This window comes from Haemorhous mexicanus, chromosome 1 (assembly GCF_027477595.1).
Source record: "Haemorhous mexicanus isolate bHaeMex1 chromosome 1, bHaeMex1.pri, whole genome shotgun sequence".
Lineage (NCBI taxonomy): Eukaryota > Metazoa > Chordata > Aves > Passeriformes > Fringillidae > Haemorhous > Haemorhous mexicanus.
Window position 1 is genome coordinate 54,344,652 of NC_082341.1, and position 17,470 is coordinate 54,362,121.

The 17,470-nt window shown below is 36.9% G+C and overlaps 1 protein-coding gene across 1 annotated transcript; it reads right to left on the reverse strand.

Annotated features, from left to right (window-relative positions):
- Positions 1 to 487: 487 nt before the first annotated feature.
- Positions 488 to 16,178, reverse strand: LOC132324225 (mediator of RNA polymerase II transcription subunit 1-like). Its single transcript, XM_059840353.1, has 16 exons — positions 16,161 to 16,178; positions 15,420 to 15,440; positions 12,208 to 12,333; positions 10,972 to 11,056; positions 10,560 to 10,614; positions 9,998 to 10,130; positions 8,891 to 8,919; positions 6,559 to 6,630; positions 6,391 to 6,465; positions 5,163 to 5,233; positions 4,736 to 4,801; positions 4,222 to 4,330; positions 3,394 to 3,518; positions 2,929 to 3,041; positions 1,055 to 1,250; positions 488 to 738 (listed from the first exon to the last, which is right to left on the reverse strand). Exons 1-16 carry the CDS (start codon positions 16,176 to 16,178, stop codon positions 488 to 490), a joined length of 1,545 nt encoding a protein of 514 aa, XP_059696336.1.
- Positions 16,179 to 17,470: the final 1,292 nt, after the last annotated feature.

The window sequence follows — 17,470 nt, forward strand, 5'->3', positions numbered from 1 at the left end:
TTGTATTACAGCATTTTAGTAGAGTGAAGTTTTCCACTTGCTGAGTTCATGGCATTATGAATGCACATGATAATTTCCATTTGGTGGACGTCTGTTAAGAAATAAAAGTACTTACTGTTTCACAACTCTTGCTATGAAGTCATCAGTAGAATTTAGAGTTGGATCTTGAGGATTTAAATGAAGGTGACATTGGACTTCTCTAGAGCTTATAACATCAATTACCACTAAGAAGGAACAGAACAGAAAAATCTTTGGTTTGAAATACTTACAAACATCAAAAACCATCCTTTTATTTTGATGCTTGAAGAGATGTAAGACTGAAGTCAGTGGAAAGAGGTTTGCTTGACTTGCTTTTGCTTAATATGCTTACATCAGAAACAGTGGAAGTTACAATTTATTAATTATATGCAGGCCAAGAGAAAACAGGACTTTAATATTTGCATTTACTTTCTGTATTATTCCGAGTACAGAACACCTAGTAAGCAGTTCATAAACAAGTACGTGCACTTCGTGTTTTTCCTGGCCTACACGCTGTTGAGTGGCCCTTAGACTGTAACTGAGAAACACAGTGCAAGAGCTTAGATAGAAGTAAGTCTCCTGTCAGCTCAGTAAAGAGGACAGTAGCAATTATTCCACACATACCACAGGCTAAATTCTCTTTCACAGGATGAAGGAAAAAGACAGAAAAGCTGGTGTTCTTGTGTGGTACCACTTCGAAGTAAAGCAGTTCTGAATCATCTAGAAATAAAAATACTGTTTAGTGATATCCACCATTGAAGCTGGGTTTTTTTTTGGCTGAATTACATGTCAGAATTTTAAAAATACTGATACAATACTCTGATTTTTCATTACTTTGACATCTTAGTTTATGTACATAGAATGAACATAGATTTTTTTTTTAAAAATCAATACAGTTTTAAGATTTTTTTTATCATTTACAGTACTCCACAAGTAATGACAGTTTTGGCAAGAGAGTAGTAAAATCTGTCAACACCCAATTTAGAAACTAGTTTGTCTTTAATACTGTGCCATCACTTCCAGCCACTCAATGTACCTTCATTTATATGCTTCTCAGAGACACAGCTGCTAATAAGAGTGTTAAATGCCACTTGATGTCGAAGAATCTCTATTACACCAGGCACACACTTTGGATGGCTAAATGGGATTTTACTGACCAAGGCTCCTACTAAACCTGATTTTTCTGAGCCTTTGTTTATGAAGTAACAGTGCTTTGGATGATCTGGAAGAGACTAAGCAACAAATAATGGTGATGTTTTAAGGACTGAAAACAGGAAAGTAAAGCTTGATGTTATCAGGAATTGTACAATCTACAACAAAAATATTTTTGAAAGATACATTTTTAGCATGTCCATGGTAACTATGCATTTCTAGTAGAATCCTTAGTGGAAGCTAAATGAGATCCACTCTCCCTCCCAAATACATCCAAATTAGGTAAATATACCCAGAGCCCAGTGGTCAGGAGTTCAAGTGTCATCAGTTTTCCAAATACTCTTCAGAGCCCTATAGGCTATAAAAATGTTAGTGACCAAAATAATAATATCATAGTAGTGCTGCTTGACAGTTGCACAAACAGGATAGCAGTTTTGCTGGAAATCTCTTCTGGACATCAGATGTTGTTCCAACCTCCAGCACTACTACTTTTTCTTTGGAGAGATATGTTTGACTGGAATATCTCCTGATGATTCACTTGAAGATGAGGAGGAAATAGTAAGAAAAATTTACCACCTGTCTATGTTAACAGTGATTCTATGACAAAATTAGAAATGGAGTATGGTGTTATCTACTTCCAGATGCCAAATGGAATGTCCCCTTAAGAACAGGGCAGGGCAGTTAATGAGGAGGGCATACATTAACAAAGGCTGAAGAGCTTTTCCTTGTGTGTTCATGGATCAAACATATTTTCCCTACACTCATTTCAAGGTTAGAATGCAATTTAGTAATTCTAGAAATAAAATCTTTAAACTCAAAAGTAAAACCTCCCAACAAGTACAAATATTTTAGGGAATTGTTTAAAAGTTACAGAGCCTTTCAGGTGCATCTAATAGAAATGAAAGATTAATTCCGTCTTACAGAAGAGAAGAACTATTCCAAACATTATTTTTGCATGGTGTAAATTTACTGCTGCCTTCTGTACCACAACCTCAAGGTCCAAGAACTAAGCAGGCAATGAGCTCTACAAACACTGCTAGTAGAACAGAAAAAAAACACTCTCTTCTTTTGCTGCCATGAATTACAAAATCATTGTTTCCTAGCAAAAAAAAAAAAAAAAAATAGATCTTTGAAGCTTGTCTTGTAGTTGCCTTTTACATAAATCTGTCAGAAAGCATCTTAGCCACAACTTTCTGTTCTAAAACTTTACATCTAACACAGCCTAAGCAACTGTATTTCAATAATGCAGTTATCAAAAGGAAAGCCTTCTTCAGTTAAACAACCTTGTTTCTAAATAGCAGTTGGCATCACTGTTGTAACATTTTATATTCTTCCTGCTAGTCCCTTTAAAAGGAATCAATAGTCTTTTGTTAAAACACGCAGCATGATAAGGATCTTCAAAAATCTAGGTAAGTACCTTCCTGGGACTTGCTCCTCACACCAGTCAAAAAGTTTCTTTCTTTTTAAGGCATTAATGATAAAGTTCTGAGCAATTTTTAGAAGAGTAAATATTTGGGTTACACACAGACCAATTAGTGTGACTTCAGCAGCCAAGCACACAGTGTTTTATTAATGAGCAGGAGAAGCTCACTTACATGAAAGGCTCTAACACTGCTTCGTAAATTGAGCTATTTCCTGAAGAGCACTTTTGTTGAGATTCTGGGAAACCTGCATTGCTTGCTTATGGGGAAATGGTAATTCAGTATGTATATATCTTGTGCAACAGCACAGTGTGTATCAGATGCACACTATACTTACCACAAAGAAACAAGATTTATTTGCAGACAAGTCTTCACTGCATTTTTCTTTAAGAGTAGACTGAACAATTAGCTCATACAGCGGAGCTAGTTTCAAGCCAGAAATCTGAATTCCTGAAACCAGGTCATTATTTTTATTAGCAGTTAGGTTAAGACAGTAGGTTATGAAAGCTAAAATTAAAAACAAACCCAGTGTTTTGAAAAGACAAAAATATTGGTTTTATTTCTTATTCCCCTTTTTTGCTACTGGGAATTTGAGGTAGAGTGTTTAACTTTGCCTGTAATTGTCATATCTTTCTTAGAATTTTTGTGTTTTGCACTGGTTGTTACACTTGGACTGGTAGAACAGAATATGTTCTGCCGAAGAAGCAAATTCTTCTTGCAACTTTAACATGGGGAAGCAAAAAGCAAATAAGCAATGCATAGTCACAGAAGTACTCAGTCTTAAAAAACAATTATAACATGCCTGTGAGCTTCTGTATCTCTTCAATACTGGATGAAGACATTGGAACAGGCTGATGAAACTTCAGAACAAAATGGGCTGGCAAATCCATGCTGAGTTCATCAGTCAATTGCAAAAAAGTAGGGTTGCTAGGAAAAACATTGTCAGAATTAAAGGTTTTTTACAGAAATTGCCATAACAAGGACTCTTAATGCAAGGCCACAATTAGGTCCCTAGCAGTTTATTACGTTCCATACATTTTCTGACCTGAGAAATGTTTTGCTTTATAAGTGCAACTTTAATAGTTTAAAACATGGTTAATGTGAAAACCGACAGAAAGGAAAAGTGAGACACAGAAACTGAGTGGTGTTTTTAAGAAATTATTTTAAAGTATTTTAGTTTGGAAAGTTACTTCAGACTTCCCCTCCAGACAACACTGAGGTAGAGAGAGATGATGTGTCAGTACCCATAGTGGGATGACAAACAATTTTGTGTGTTTTAGGTGCAATATCTTTCAGAACATGCTTTCTTTACTGACAATCTATGAAGGACTTGCTTGTTGAATACTAGGAGGTTCAGTAATATTGTTCCAGTGTCTCTTTCTGGCTTCAAATCTATGAATAAATTCATAGTTCCATGCAACTGACACAGTTCAATATGAACATGGTACCTTCGAAGTCCATTTGGGAAAACCGTAAAGGCGACAGATTATAGATGGTGTAGCTGTGGAGCATAAAACCATAAATAAAACAGAACTTCCTGTTTCAGCAGAGGCTAAATCTAAGTTATGCAGAAGTCAGTGTCAGGGACTTGTAAATCCATATCTGTATTGACAAGTGGCCAAAGCCTCACCTGTCCTGTCCAGCTTGAGGCTCTATAATTAATGGAAAAAGAGGCAGTTTGTGGAGTGTATCTGTGCCTTCAACAGTTACAACTGTTTTTGTTCCACATATCTGGGAACCTGAGGGAGAAAGAGAATGGCATTATTTTCCTTAATTTAGTGTATATTAATCCTGTGCATACAAAATATACAATGGTAAGGACTTGGAAGGTCAGGTCCAACTGACAACCACAGTGGTGTGGGCATTGAAGAGAAGTCTACACTGACCACTTTGGCCAAAAGGCCAAAGTTGCCCAAAGATGTTAGCAGCAATAGCTGAATCAACAACCAAGACATGGAAAGTAGTTTCCTGATGGACGTTAAAACTGTGCTAAAATGCATCACATAAACTGTTCTACTAAACTAGAATTTTAAATTTTAGTTCTGAGCTTTCACTAATTAACTTTGCTTAATGAAACAGGTAGTATTGAAAAACTCTTGTTAGCTATTTCTGCTGAAACAGCAGAGTAGCTGAAATAGCTTTACCATGATTTAGTTCTTCTTCCAAAACTTGATAGGGAGAAATGTAAAATTCAATGTTCATTGGGGTTCCTGAGGAATAAAAATTTAATGGTTACTACACAGGTCAGTAGAGGAAATATGTTGGGTGCCTTGACACAAAGGTGAAAAAACCAACACTGTAGATGGGCAGAGGGGATTTCTTGTAACAGTACATCTCTACTTACAATATCTGTTCAATATATGTTCTGTATATCTGTATGTTATCTGAGAATACAGGCACAATAAGTCTCTACAGCAGGTTTTATTTATAGCAGAGGATCTTTCCCATACACAAAGATCAACTCAGTAGTGAGTTTTGATTACAATTGTTTGAATTCAGAAATGGGAAAAGAAAAAAAAGGGGGCGGGGAGGGGGGCGAGAAAAAAAGGAAAAAAAAAGGAAAAAAATCACCTCCAGTTCTTGGCACCAGGTGTCCTACTTTTCCATTAAGTACTTCAGTAACTCTGTTTAGATCCTGTGTTCTATTTCAAAATATATCTTAATTAGTGTTTCCTGCATTGCAGTGCTAGCTAAGCTAATGTAATTTCTAATTTGCATCCTTAATCAAAAGAAGACAATGTTTTCTTGGAAGTAGATTGTATGTCCAGATTCCAAAAGACTTCAACTCCACATATGCATTACTTCTGGGACTTGGGCTTCCACTTTCCCTGTATTCGAGCTCTTTCATGTTGCACTTTGGTATGCTATTTACCAGAAATAAAGGGGGTCAAAAATATTAGAGTGGCAACTGGTTGAGCAAAGAATGAAGAAACAGCCTGGATAAACTAACTTGGACAGAACCACTCTCTGAATTCAAGTGTGTTCATATAGCTGAATACATACAGCCATACATTTACATAGCTGTGTACTAACTCTGCATAGACAGGACAAATAATCTGTTTAACTTATAAATAATATTTACTGAGATATCAGTAGCCAGTGGGGATACAGCACATTAGTTCAGAATGTTGTTATGCTTCATAAGGGAAAACTGCAAAAATAATCCAAGAAGGTGTTTCAAGTTACAGGAGGTCATACCTGCCAAGGTATGTGTGTATGTAACTTAATAGGCAAGGTATCAGAGAAGATATTTCAAAAATCCAGAAGGAAAGCACTGCCCTCAACTCTAATTTATTGAAAATAATGAAAATCCTTGTACAATTACCAGAAGGTTTAGGAAACTGTTTCCCATCTATCTGTAATCCTACTCAATGAAAGGACAAATGAGGAAAGGAAGGAGAAAAGCTGGCATCCACTCCTCCTGGTCTAAAACCTGAGGACAAAATGAGATACTCAAACAGCAGAACCCCAAAATGTCTATTTTACTTCTACAGGGAGATCTAAACATGACTGCTGACTTTCAGACACACTGTTTGCTCCCAGTCGGTGGTCATGTGCACACACCCCCAGACTTTGTGACCAACCAGTTTCCCAGGAAATCCCTTAGATAAAGCACAGGAGTTCAGTAGATCGACTTGTTTGCTTGTCTGGGGTTGACAAAGACTTCAAGATTCCCAGTGGGAGAAAACTCATTAGCCTTCCACATTCCACTCTATAATTAGATCAGTTAACTTGTTTTTTAGTAAAATGAATGGGTGTGAGTAGAGGCAAAGGGACAAAGACATAGACTGTAAATTACCTGTCAAGAAGAGACATTGAATAAAGGTCTTTTTCAAGGGCCTGCAAAGCAAGATATCCCTTAGCTTTCATTTCACTGGGAGAGAGAAAAGACAATTAATTATTTTTGTAAGTAAACAAAAGTTAGACTATGGATTTCAAAAGTTTTTGGGTAAAAAATAACTGCAACCTGTTTCCTGGAATTTGATACATATTTGACAGGTCTTCTAGAATCTTGCCAAAGGCATCATAGTTCTTCATCCTAAAAAAAAGAAATAATGACTATCACTACTAAATGAGATAGAAAATAACTCTTTTATACATAACTTGATAGAAAAGGTACCATTTCAGAGTGACAGTGGCCCCTTCCTTATCAGATCAAGTTGCAGTACTGATTTAAATTTTCTTAGAAGATACCAGAAAATGTGAACCTTTGGTTTTGTTGCAAGAAGCACTGTAATTATAGCTGAAACTGGCACTGAAGTAGGCACTACTGAAAGCAATAATTGTACATGAAACACAAATATGACAGCTCATCAGCTGCAAAACACTTTTCTTGATGTTCCAATAAAGCTAGTCATGTAGTACTACTTCCCTAAGACCTTGCATGCATACATTGATCTTTTCATTAAAATATCAAAATTGTATTAATGCCGTACTTCACAGCACCATGTGAGAGAGACAGACCTTAAATATAACTGATAGATACATCAATCAAAAAAAAAAAAAAAAAAAAACCGGAAAAAAAAATGGGACAAGTGGCTTGGTTTGTAAATGAATGGTTCAGACTGCTCAAACCCAGAATTCCTGTGGATTTTGACTTGGTGTGGCAGAGCAGAGCAGTGTTCAGACTAACCCACCTGTCCTTAAATGCATTACTCCTGTGCTAAGTAAACTTTACATGGGTTTTACAAGCCTTACTAGACTCTGGTGCTGCAGTCACACAGACAGCTCAAGACTTTCCTTTCCTCAAGACTTTCCTATGCAGATGTGCCTGTAGTGTAGATTAGCAGAGACAAAATAAGCCTGCCTGAACTTTTACATTGGGACAAACTCTTTCAAATGTGGAACCTAAACAAGTCACTCAGCTCTCCTCTGTCTCTTTCCAGCTAGACTAGAGGGGAAGCAGGGAAAAAGGAGGGAAGCAGGGAAAAAGGAGGGAAGCAGGCATGCATGGTGCAGACACAGCACTAGCCTATGCATTAGCTGGCTGATTAATCTTAATTTTATAGTTAACTTTGAGACTCATGGGAAACATTACACATATAATAAACTGCCTTACAACCAAATAAAATACTACACCAAGAGGTGTAGAAGGGATACCTGTGCTTTGTGACAAATCTTAACAAAGCCAGGAAGGTGGAAAAGTAGCACCTACAGTACCAATGGTAACTATATGCCAGTGCTCAGAGCCAAACTGCTGGCATTAACATCACTGGAAGTCAAAAATCTAAGAAAATGCAAGTTCAAGTTTTAAGTCATAGCTGTTTACATTCATAAAGCTACTATAACTTAATTTCTGAAGAAAAAAGAGGGCTGAAAAAACTGATGATGAATAATACAAAAGAGAGATTAAACACTAAAGGTCCATGATTATTCTATCTCTTTTTACCTTCCCTATCGTCTATTCAGCCACAGTACTTAAATAAGAATCCAATTTTCTAAATATACTCATTATTATTAAAATCTGGAACCTTGATCATATTCACTGAAGAACTTGTAAATAGACTTATAAAGTGGTGGCCTGACCTGGAACAGCAACTATTCATACAGAACAAAATGTGGTAATAATAAATATACATAGTGCCCTACTGCTACATGAGAAAATTAGGGTCACAACTCCCCCTATGTATTTGCAAAGAAACTCAGGCTATGTGATACCACCTTGCTTTCATTGCATGCTTTTTAACTGCATGAAGGACATGCAGTTAAAATATTTGCATAAGGACAATATGAGGGCTATTTAGTATTTGATGGAAGGAGGAGAGGAAAAGTAATACCTAGTTTGTATGTGTAAATCTGCCAGTTCTGAATTGTCATCATCAGTCCATTACCAAAACTATGGGTCCAAGTAGCTCTATAATTCTTGCAATCAAGACAAAGGCCAGTATTCCAAGGCTGTGTTTGACTGGCAGCTAGAGCCAACATATTTAGGATTACACTTAATCGTTGCTCCATTGAAGCAGATGCATTCGATGGAATGACTTGAGAAATAAGTAGTGCCTGAAGTATCTTTACAAAATTATATTTGCTGCAGTTTTAGCCTTGAATTTACAAATTCGAAGCAGATAATAATAGTTACAATGACAACCAACTTCCAATATGGACGACTGGAACAAACTTCCCACAAAAAATGGAATCCAAAACTGTGTCAGTTCTATTGTCTTCTGGATTCATATTATTGTTCTCTGATCCTCTTTCTTTTTTCTTTTTTTTTCCCCTCTTCAGTTTTTCCACTGGAATGGTTCTAGCATGAGGAATTCCTTTCCATCCAACATGAAACCCTATATGTGATTCTTTACCTTAGAAGCTGGACCAAATCATCACAAACCTACAGGAATAAGAGACAGGAGTTTCATCTTTCTTGCCATTTGTGACACATCTTCTATAAGCACTTCATTAATAATGATAATCTTGATCGCCATTACTTCTAAGTAGCTGTATGGTTAGCATTAAAAAAAAAATCCCCAACACTCAAAACTGAGACTAATGCTGCAATAGTTAAAAAAATATTACTACAATAATTGGAAGAACAAAGGCTCGGTGAAAGAGGATAAAATTAACAGAAGTAGTTTGTTGATAAACTCTTTCAGAAAAAAAAAATGCATCTTGGTCAGCTTTTCTTTTATGGATTGTGCTGGAATTCTCTGAATATGCATTTTTATTCTAATGATATTGTCCAGCACTCACTGATCAACAGACCTGTGCTGGTTAAATGAACAATTTGAAATTCCAGGACTGACTTCAACTAAAAATAATGGACAAAATTAACTCCAATGTAATAATTGTAATAATGTAATAATTTGGATACTTAGTGACAAAAACCAGAGTTTATGTTCCCCAACCCCCCACAACAGCTTGTTGTTATATCTTGGACCTGAAGGGTTGTCTGTAATTCTGTAACAACTGCAGAACATGATATGTGAACTTCAGGGTGATATTCTGTGAATAATTTAATAGAAATTTTGCCAGAAAAACATCCCCACTAGTAGAAATATATATACCCCTAGAGAAAGCAGAATAAAAACCAGAATAGCTCCAAGACATCCACTGAATATATATATTGTGCTACACCTTGGTAGGGAAATATTTTAAGCCCCTGTTATTTACTGTATACTGGTAACATTGAAGCGTGAAAATAAAAACATTTATTCGTGATACCACAAAATTCCTGGAAGATGGGTCTGTCAGCTGACTTTTACTGTAATACTTAGCACTAGAGTATTTAGTATCTGTAACTGAGGTGTAAGTTTAGGTGAGAGATTCAGATGCCTAAAGAGGTAGCTAGTGTCATGAACAGGGTTGCATGTGTGACAAGACCAAAAGGAAGTCAAAACCTTTCTGACATGACAGGTGGAAGCCAGGTGGAAGACGATAGGGTCATGAGAGACAGAAAAAATTAATTTTACCACAGGAGCTTCTTCAAAGTGAGCCAACTTTACATCCATCACATCTCCATCCTTCTCCAGCTGAATTTCTACATAAAACATCATTGATGTTACGTAGCAGGTGGTCCCACTGGGGCTAACATGAACAGTAAGTCTGAGAAGGATGAGAAAAAGGAAAAAAAAAAAACCAAACTTGTATATATAAAAATTCTCTCACTTAAAAAACTAAATGAGTATAATTCACTTGGTCATGGGAAGAGACACCAGGGATGCTTCAAAAATAACTCTTCCTTGGCTCAGCTTCTGAAAACTATCCAACCAGGCATGTATTTGTGGTCTGCTCTTTGCATTATCATGTTGGTCAGCTCAAAACTATTAACCTTGGTCTGTAGCTTTGGGATGTAGGCATTTATACCCTCTCTTTACTCAAAAACCTTCTCCACAAAGGGCTAAAAATAGGCAAACACACTCCATTAGAACACTGAGCTAAAAAATAACATTGTTGACAAGCCATCCAGATGGTATCCCTCTCTGGACTTGAGGCCATGCTTGCTCATTTGCATTTATTCATAAACAAACTTACCCTTTTTGTCTGGATAAAAGTTCCAACATGTTCATCACAGAAAACATGGATTTAGCTGCAAAAACCAGAAAGGCAATTTAATCAAACTGCAATGATCAAGAAGTAGAACCAGTATTTTCTTGCTTTAAAGGATATGATTTAGGAAATAAGAAAATAGTACCTCTTAAATGACTTGTTATTAATGACAACTATTATGATTAATAAGTGCTGTGCTGTGTAGAAAATATTCTCATGCTTTAAGAATAGCTACAGCCTGAAGGCTTAGCCCAAAGATGAGTTACAAGTCTTTTGTCTCTTATCCACCTCTGTTTGTACATTTGACCTCTTTGTGAAAAACATCAGTAAAGAAGGATTGGTAGATTCCACACAATATTTAAAAAAATGTACTTTGAATTATCTAACAGCTCATTACCTTTTAATGTCCTCTCTATCTTCTCCATGCATGAGAGCAATAGACCATCTGGATCATTACTGACAGGCTTTCGAAGTGGGTTATCCTGGCACATTTGTGAAAACAAGAGACAAAGAAAGATCCCTTAAATTACTAGCTAAGAGACAGAGCACACAGGTGTCCCATACAACAAATCTCTGGTTATTTGTTTTTGTCAAACACAGAGGTTACCTACTATTGGAGCTATCTCTGAAATGCCAGCAAATAATGGATTTGTCAAGATATTATTGTGCAGTAATTACATACCAGATGCCTTTGGAGCAAGGAGTGGCTTTCCATTCCCCTGTCTTTTGAGCTGATCACTAGATGTGTCAGCTAATTTCATTGTGAAGCTGGAGATAAACTAAGAAAATACTTGTGTTTTTATTTTAGAAAAAATCTGCCTGAGCAAATAGAAGAGATCAGTAAGTGCCACAGGAGTACTTGGTTATATTAGAATACAAGTTTCAGTTTGTGAAGCCATTCACTTCAGTAGCAAGCAAACTCTCCCAGGTCCTCTTCAAGCTCTTGCCTGAAAACTTCTCATACTCCACACTTCAGTTAACAAAAAACACTCACTGCTGAAGAGTTTTCACTTTGTTAAAATTCAGGACAAAGGCTTGAGTTAAGCATTAATAAAAAGAAGCATGGAAACATGGGAATTTTTATACTGAGCTCACAGCAGTTCTGCTAATCTGCTCTTTATGACAATCATTCTTAAATTAGCTATGGAAGGGCAGGAAGCATGGAATGGTATATCACAGCAGCAGAAATCACAGCAGAAATCTAGATAGCAGATTTCAGACCAGTTTTTAAAATACAATATTTCCTTCCAGTCCTATTGGCAATAAATTGTCTTTACATACTATGAATATGGTAATGATAATGAATGTAACCTCAACTGGTAGACAATCAGTACTAACTCCTGAATAGTTAAAACAATGTTAAAACAATATTATAACAAGACAAGAAACAACCCCTAAAGTGTTAAAATTAGGCAGGAAACTTTATGACCTATAAGTCCTAAGAAAAATGGGGATCCAGATTGTACTAGGCACCAGGTTTTTCTGGGGATTATCTTTTGGTTGGTTTTCGATTGCATGGGTTCTTTTGGTTGGTTGGTTTTGCTTGTTTTCGAAAGTCAAGCAATTTTTTAACTACCTTGGAAACATACTCTTATACCACATATCCTTCTCTCACCTAAACTGTGATTCTTACCATGCAAAAATAAACAAGTTTCAGTGTTTCAGTCCATGGCCTTTGTTGGTATTTTAAACGCAACTGTTCCATGAAAGCATTTGTAGAAATAGCTGTCACACCACCTGAAAAACATGTCAAAATGTTCTAAATATAATGGCAACCAGAAATGCTAGAGGAGAACAAATGTAAAACCTTGCTAAGGTCATAGATGTTATGCTTTAAAGAAGGAATAAAAAAATGTTTTACTTGAATTTTGCATACAAACATCTAATTTTTGTAAGATTTTGACAGAAAAAAAGCAGGGGGAGATTAGTATAGGCAATTATTCTCAATACTAAATACAGATATGCAGCCAAATCTTCAGTTTGTTAAACAATTAGGCTTTACCTCTGCACAATTTCTTATGTGTATTCTTTATAAATACCAAGGCTTTGCCACAGACTTGAGATATCCAGATACACCCACCTAGAGCTCATTAAAGCTCAACTTTAGTTAGAGACAAAAAATTAGAGATAATTTTTTATGATGAAGGTGTTAAGACATTGGAAAAAGTTGCTCAAAGAAGTGGTGCATGCCTCCTCCCTGCAAACATTCATGGTCAGATTGGAGAGGGCTCTGAGCAACCGGATCTAGTTGAAGATGTCCCTGCTTATTGCAGGAGAGTGGAGTAGATGGTCTTTAAGGGTCCCTTCCAACCCAAACTATCCTGTGCTTTTGCAGAGGATAATCTCAATGAAGGAGTGCAACTCTTTTTTTTTGTTTGTTTTTGGGGATGGCAAGGAATGAGAATGGGGCTGGGAAAATGAATATATTCAGTACATCATCTGTTCCCTGTAAGTATTCTTTCTGGCCTTACACAGAATCCAGTTGTACAAAGAAAGTTTTTTGCTGAGATGTGATAATTCCATAACCATTACCTCTATCAGGAGAAAACCAGGAGTGAATTTCCTAATACATCAGTCTGAGAAAGGTAGGAAGAATCCAAATTTTTACAAAGAAAAAATTGAGTCCTGCAAGATGCCACCCACTTTGCTCTGCCCCAGAACCAGAAGAAATATTACAAAGGGCTTCCTTGCCTTAGTGGGCACAACAGCTGCAGAGATCTGGCTCCTTTGAGCTAGAGGTATGTAGTATTGTTCACAAGGGTCCCAGGATGAGGGAAGAGACGAGAAAGTTGACTCCATGTATCAGAAAGCTTGATTTATTATTTTATGATAGATAATATATTAAAACTATACTAAAAGAACAGAGGAAAGGATTTCATCAGAAGGCTAAGCTAAGAATAGAAAAGGAATGAATAACAAAGGCTTGTCTCTGACCGAGACAGTCTGGGCAGGTGATCTGTGATTGGCCCTTAATTAAAAACAACCAGATGAGACCAATCACAGATTCCCCCTGTTGCATTCCACCGCAGCAGATAAGAATTGTTTACAGTTTGTTCCTGAGGCCTCTCAGCTTCTCAGGAGGGAAAAATCCTAAGGAAAGGATTTTTCATAAAATATGTCGGTGACAGAGGTACTACATGGGGAAAGAGAGATGGACTAGGAGAGGGATGGCCTTTTGCATACACCAAGGAGGGATAGTGAGAAGGGACTGGCAGCTTCTTCCTCCTGCAGGGAGGATGACAGAGCAGCAACCATAGTTCCCTATAAATCAGGGCACTTCAGCCAGCTGGAGGAAGAGGCAGCAGTGGACGGCAACCAGCTCTTGCGAGCACACTCACTGGGAACATGCCCCCACTTCCCCATGCCTTCATGCTGATAGAAGGGCTGCAACCCACCCTGTATCTCCATTCACACGCCGAGAAACCAAGGCTCCTATTTGTAGCAGCTGCAACACAGCACCCATAGGTGCTGTGCAAGGCAAAACTCTTGCTCCTTCAAAAAACTGGCCCCCAGGGGTTTGTGTTTGAATTTGGGGCTTGATAAGCACAGCAACATCACCTCTGCTATTTTTTGCAAGAGGTACCCTGTTAGCCATGTTCTTCCACATCTAAGGCATAATGTCTATCCCCATCTTTTCACAAGGTGTAGCATTCTGAAAGACTGAGTTTAACTGGGGGACAAAGGCAGGGGGAGGTATGATAGTCACAATCACTGAGCAAAACAGGAAAGTACTCCAAAAGGGGGAGTTTGTTTGTCTAGCTTTTTAGTGGAGGAGTTAAAAAAAACAGTATCGATAATGTTTGCATTGTATTTGTACAAAATTTTGTATATTTTGTGGCCATCTCAGGTTGCAGTCTGCTTGTACATAGGAAACAGGGCACAATGGCAGTGTGAGGTTCAAGGGTTAATCCTGGACCTTTGTACAGGCACTGGCTGGAAATGTGGTTACTTGGGAATGTCAAGGTCTACAGCAAGAAGAGCACATCTCCTACATAAAACCCGGGTGGCACTGTTTCAAGATACCTTACAGCAAACCTTCTGCTTCCAGCTATTATCCATCATGCTTGAAATAGTCTCATACCACATAAAATAGAGTAATTTTGACTTGTATGTAGGAACCTGAGTAGAAACTAAATAGTTCATTGGCTTCACTAAGATTACAGAAAAAAACTAAGCATGGGCCTAGGAATTCCAGGAGAAGTATATGTCAAAAAGGGGTATTTGTCTCCAGACAGATGTCAAGCATACTAATTAAAGAAAGTCAATGCAGCTGAGTGAGTTAAATATATTTGCACTTCAGCTTTTACAATGGAGGTGAAATGTGATGAAGTTAATTGATAATGTAATTCCACACTTGTGGTAAATCACACTTCTGTAAAATTATTCGTTTGGTGTATGGTATTAAATACTAATTTACTTTTTAACCTGACATTAGCAGTGAACACAGGTATAATCATAGCTATAATAATGAGCTTTACCTGATAATTGGTGAATGAATTTAAAAACGTTTTCAGCATTTCTAGGGAGTAATTGTAGCTTAGGTTTGTTTGAACAATCTATTGAAATGTTTTCTGCTGAGCAAGAACATGTACTATGGCCCATATAAAGTAGGTTGCCTCAGTCCAGATCACAGGAATGGGTATGTGCAAATATGACATACCACAGCTTGGTACTGCTTAATATTTTTGTGGCATTTTTCATAAATGTTTGTCCAGAGCTCTTTGGAGTCTCTGTGATCTTGATACTAACTCCAGTGGTTTGATCATGTCCTGAATAAGCAGAAAACTAAATTATTTGTTGAATATATTGAAGAGAACACTTCCAAAATAACATGCCACGGCTTACCTGATCTGCATAATAGCTGTTCTGCAAATAAACAGAGGACTTCAAGTTTAATTAATAGTCACAGTACAGTATGGCTGATAAGCCTAAAATACACTTTAACTTTTAAACAAAAAAAGCCATTGTGCTCAAATGTATGTATTTAGGTAAAAGAATTTGTATCATTTTTCCAGGATAGAAATAGTGCCAGATTTTCATAACAAGACAGATATTCCAAGACAATTATTAGTCTTCGCATAAAATTGCAGGATTGGAAAAAATCACATGAGAAACAGAAGCTTTAGTATTGTCAGAAAGCTCCTCACAACAAGGTGCTGTTCCAGTATTCAGAACTGTCATTGAATTACTGCACTCAGGAGAAGATTTAAGAGTGATGAATAATTAAAAATGAACTAATTATAGCTTCTCAGGCATATTAAATACACAAATGCTTAAGTGGGTCAGTTCATGGAATAAAAAAAACAAAAACAACTGGACACGCATTATCATGAGTATAGAAAATAATCGGAATTACTGCATGAATCCTACATGCCCACCTGCTCTGGATTACTCTCTCTCCTCTCTGACTGTTCATCAAAAACTGCTGCTGAAAGAATCTTTCATGTGCACAGTTACTTAATAAGTTGTCCCCAGATTAAATCCTCTTTTGCTTTCAAATAATTGCAGGTTATCTTATTTCCTTTTAAAGGGTAAAACAGGTATGCTTTTTCAGGCACCTTTTGAGAAATTAATTATTATTACTACTTGGTCGATTTTTGTCATGGTTGTCTGCATCTTGCTAAATTCCTGACTCTGCAATATGCTTCACAATGCATGGCCTGGGCACATTGTGACTCATATGAAAATGGCATTTTGTAATTTCATAGTTCTAACATTTCTGATGATTTTTCCATTTCATTGAATGGTAATTTTTCTGACAAAGAATCAACATATTGCTCATTCATATTCTTGCATGAATTCAATTTTTTTTTTCAGTGAAGATATTCTAGATTTATTATAGAACATAAGAAACCTTGGTTTACTTTTTATGAAATGGATACATTTTAGTGACATCATTTCAGAAAATATTCCAGATATTCCATAATCAGTGCAATGTTGGTGGGGTTTTTTGTTTCTGGTTTCTTTTGGCACACTGGGGGTTGCTTTTTTTTTCTATTATTCCTATATCCAGTCTTGATTCTTTTTCATTTAAAGCATAAAATCAAAATAAATCACCAGCAATATATCTTCACTGGCCTGCATCCAGCACTTTATTGAAATTGCATCTTTCCAGAAGCTCTCAGCTGAACTGCTGACCAGAGAAAACAACAGCTACTTAAAAGCCCACAGTAAGTCTAAATACAGAATTGGGGCCTTGGGCACTCGGTGCAAACCAGTGGTTCCAGTTAGAACTGCATGATGTGTGAGAGATGTTGCTGTAATTACGAGGTCAGAGCTAAAACTGCATTCTTTCACAAAGTGCCATGAGATTTTAGAGGGATCAGTAATGACAGCTATTAAATGCGCATGTAACGGGAACATGAATCAGTGTTTACAAAAAATCATGAGCATTCAAACACTTCCTTTATCTATCCTAGGTGGTCCTCCAGCTAAGGCAGGATGGAAGTGCTGCTTAACTTTTATGACCTATAGTTTAGTCTGATACAGTCTATAGTTTATGGCTTTACAACCCATAAAAACTACAGCATGCTTTGCCATCTTTCATTCAGTCTCTACATCCTCTCCACCGTTACGCAGTGTGAATATTTAGCTCCTGAGAGTAAAATCAGAATGTTGGTGGCTGCATTTTATTTCACTACAGCCATATAGACTGAGCCAGTTTTACTTGACGACTTATTGAATAGCACTTCTGGCACTTAGTCTGAGACATTTAACATTTGACTTTTTCCTGCTTCTTCACTGAAAGTGATTAAAATTCTTCAAACCAAAGGCTGTATAGACAAACATCATAAAAATAGGTACATAGCAAATTACCGTGGATGTAGAAACACATTGACACAGACAGGGCATAGTTTTTCGTCATAGTCAAGAGATGGCTAACATTTGATTTCTGC

What these genes read in the sequence shown, in the direction of transcription:
- LOC132324225 (XM_059840353.1), bottom strand. An exon ending in GGAAGAAGAACTAAATCATG is followed by an intron (nt 4,331 to 4,735) that starts GTAAAGCTATTT and finishes TTTCTCCCTCAG; the next exon opens with GTTCCCAGATATGTGGAACA. An exon ending in TGAGAAGCATATAAATGAAG is followed by an intron (nt 739 to 1,054) that starts GTACATTGAGTG and finishes TTTTATTTCTAG; the next exon opens with ATGATTCAGAACTGCTTTAC.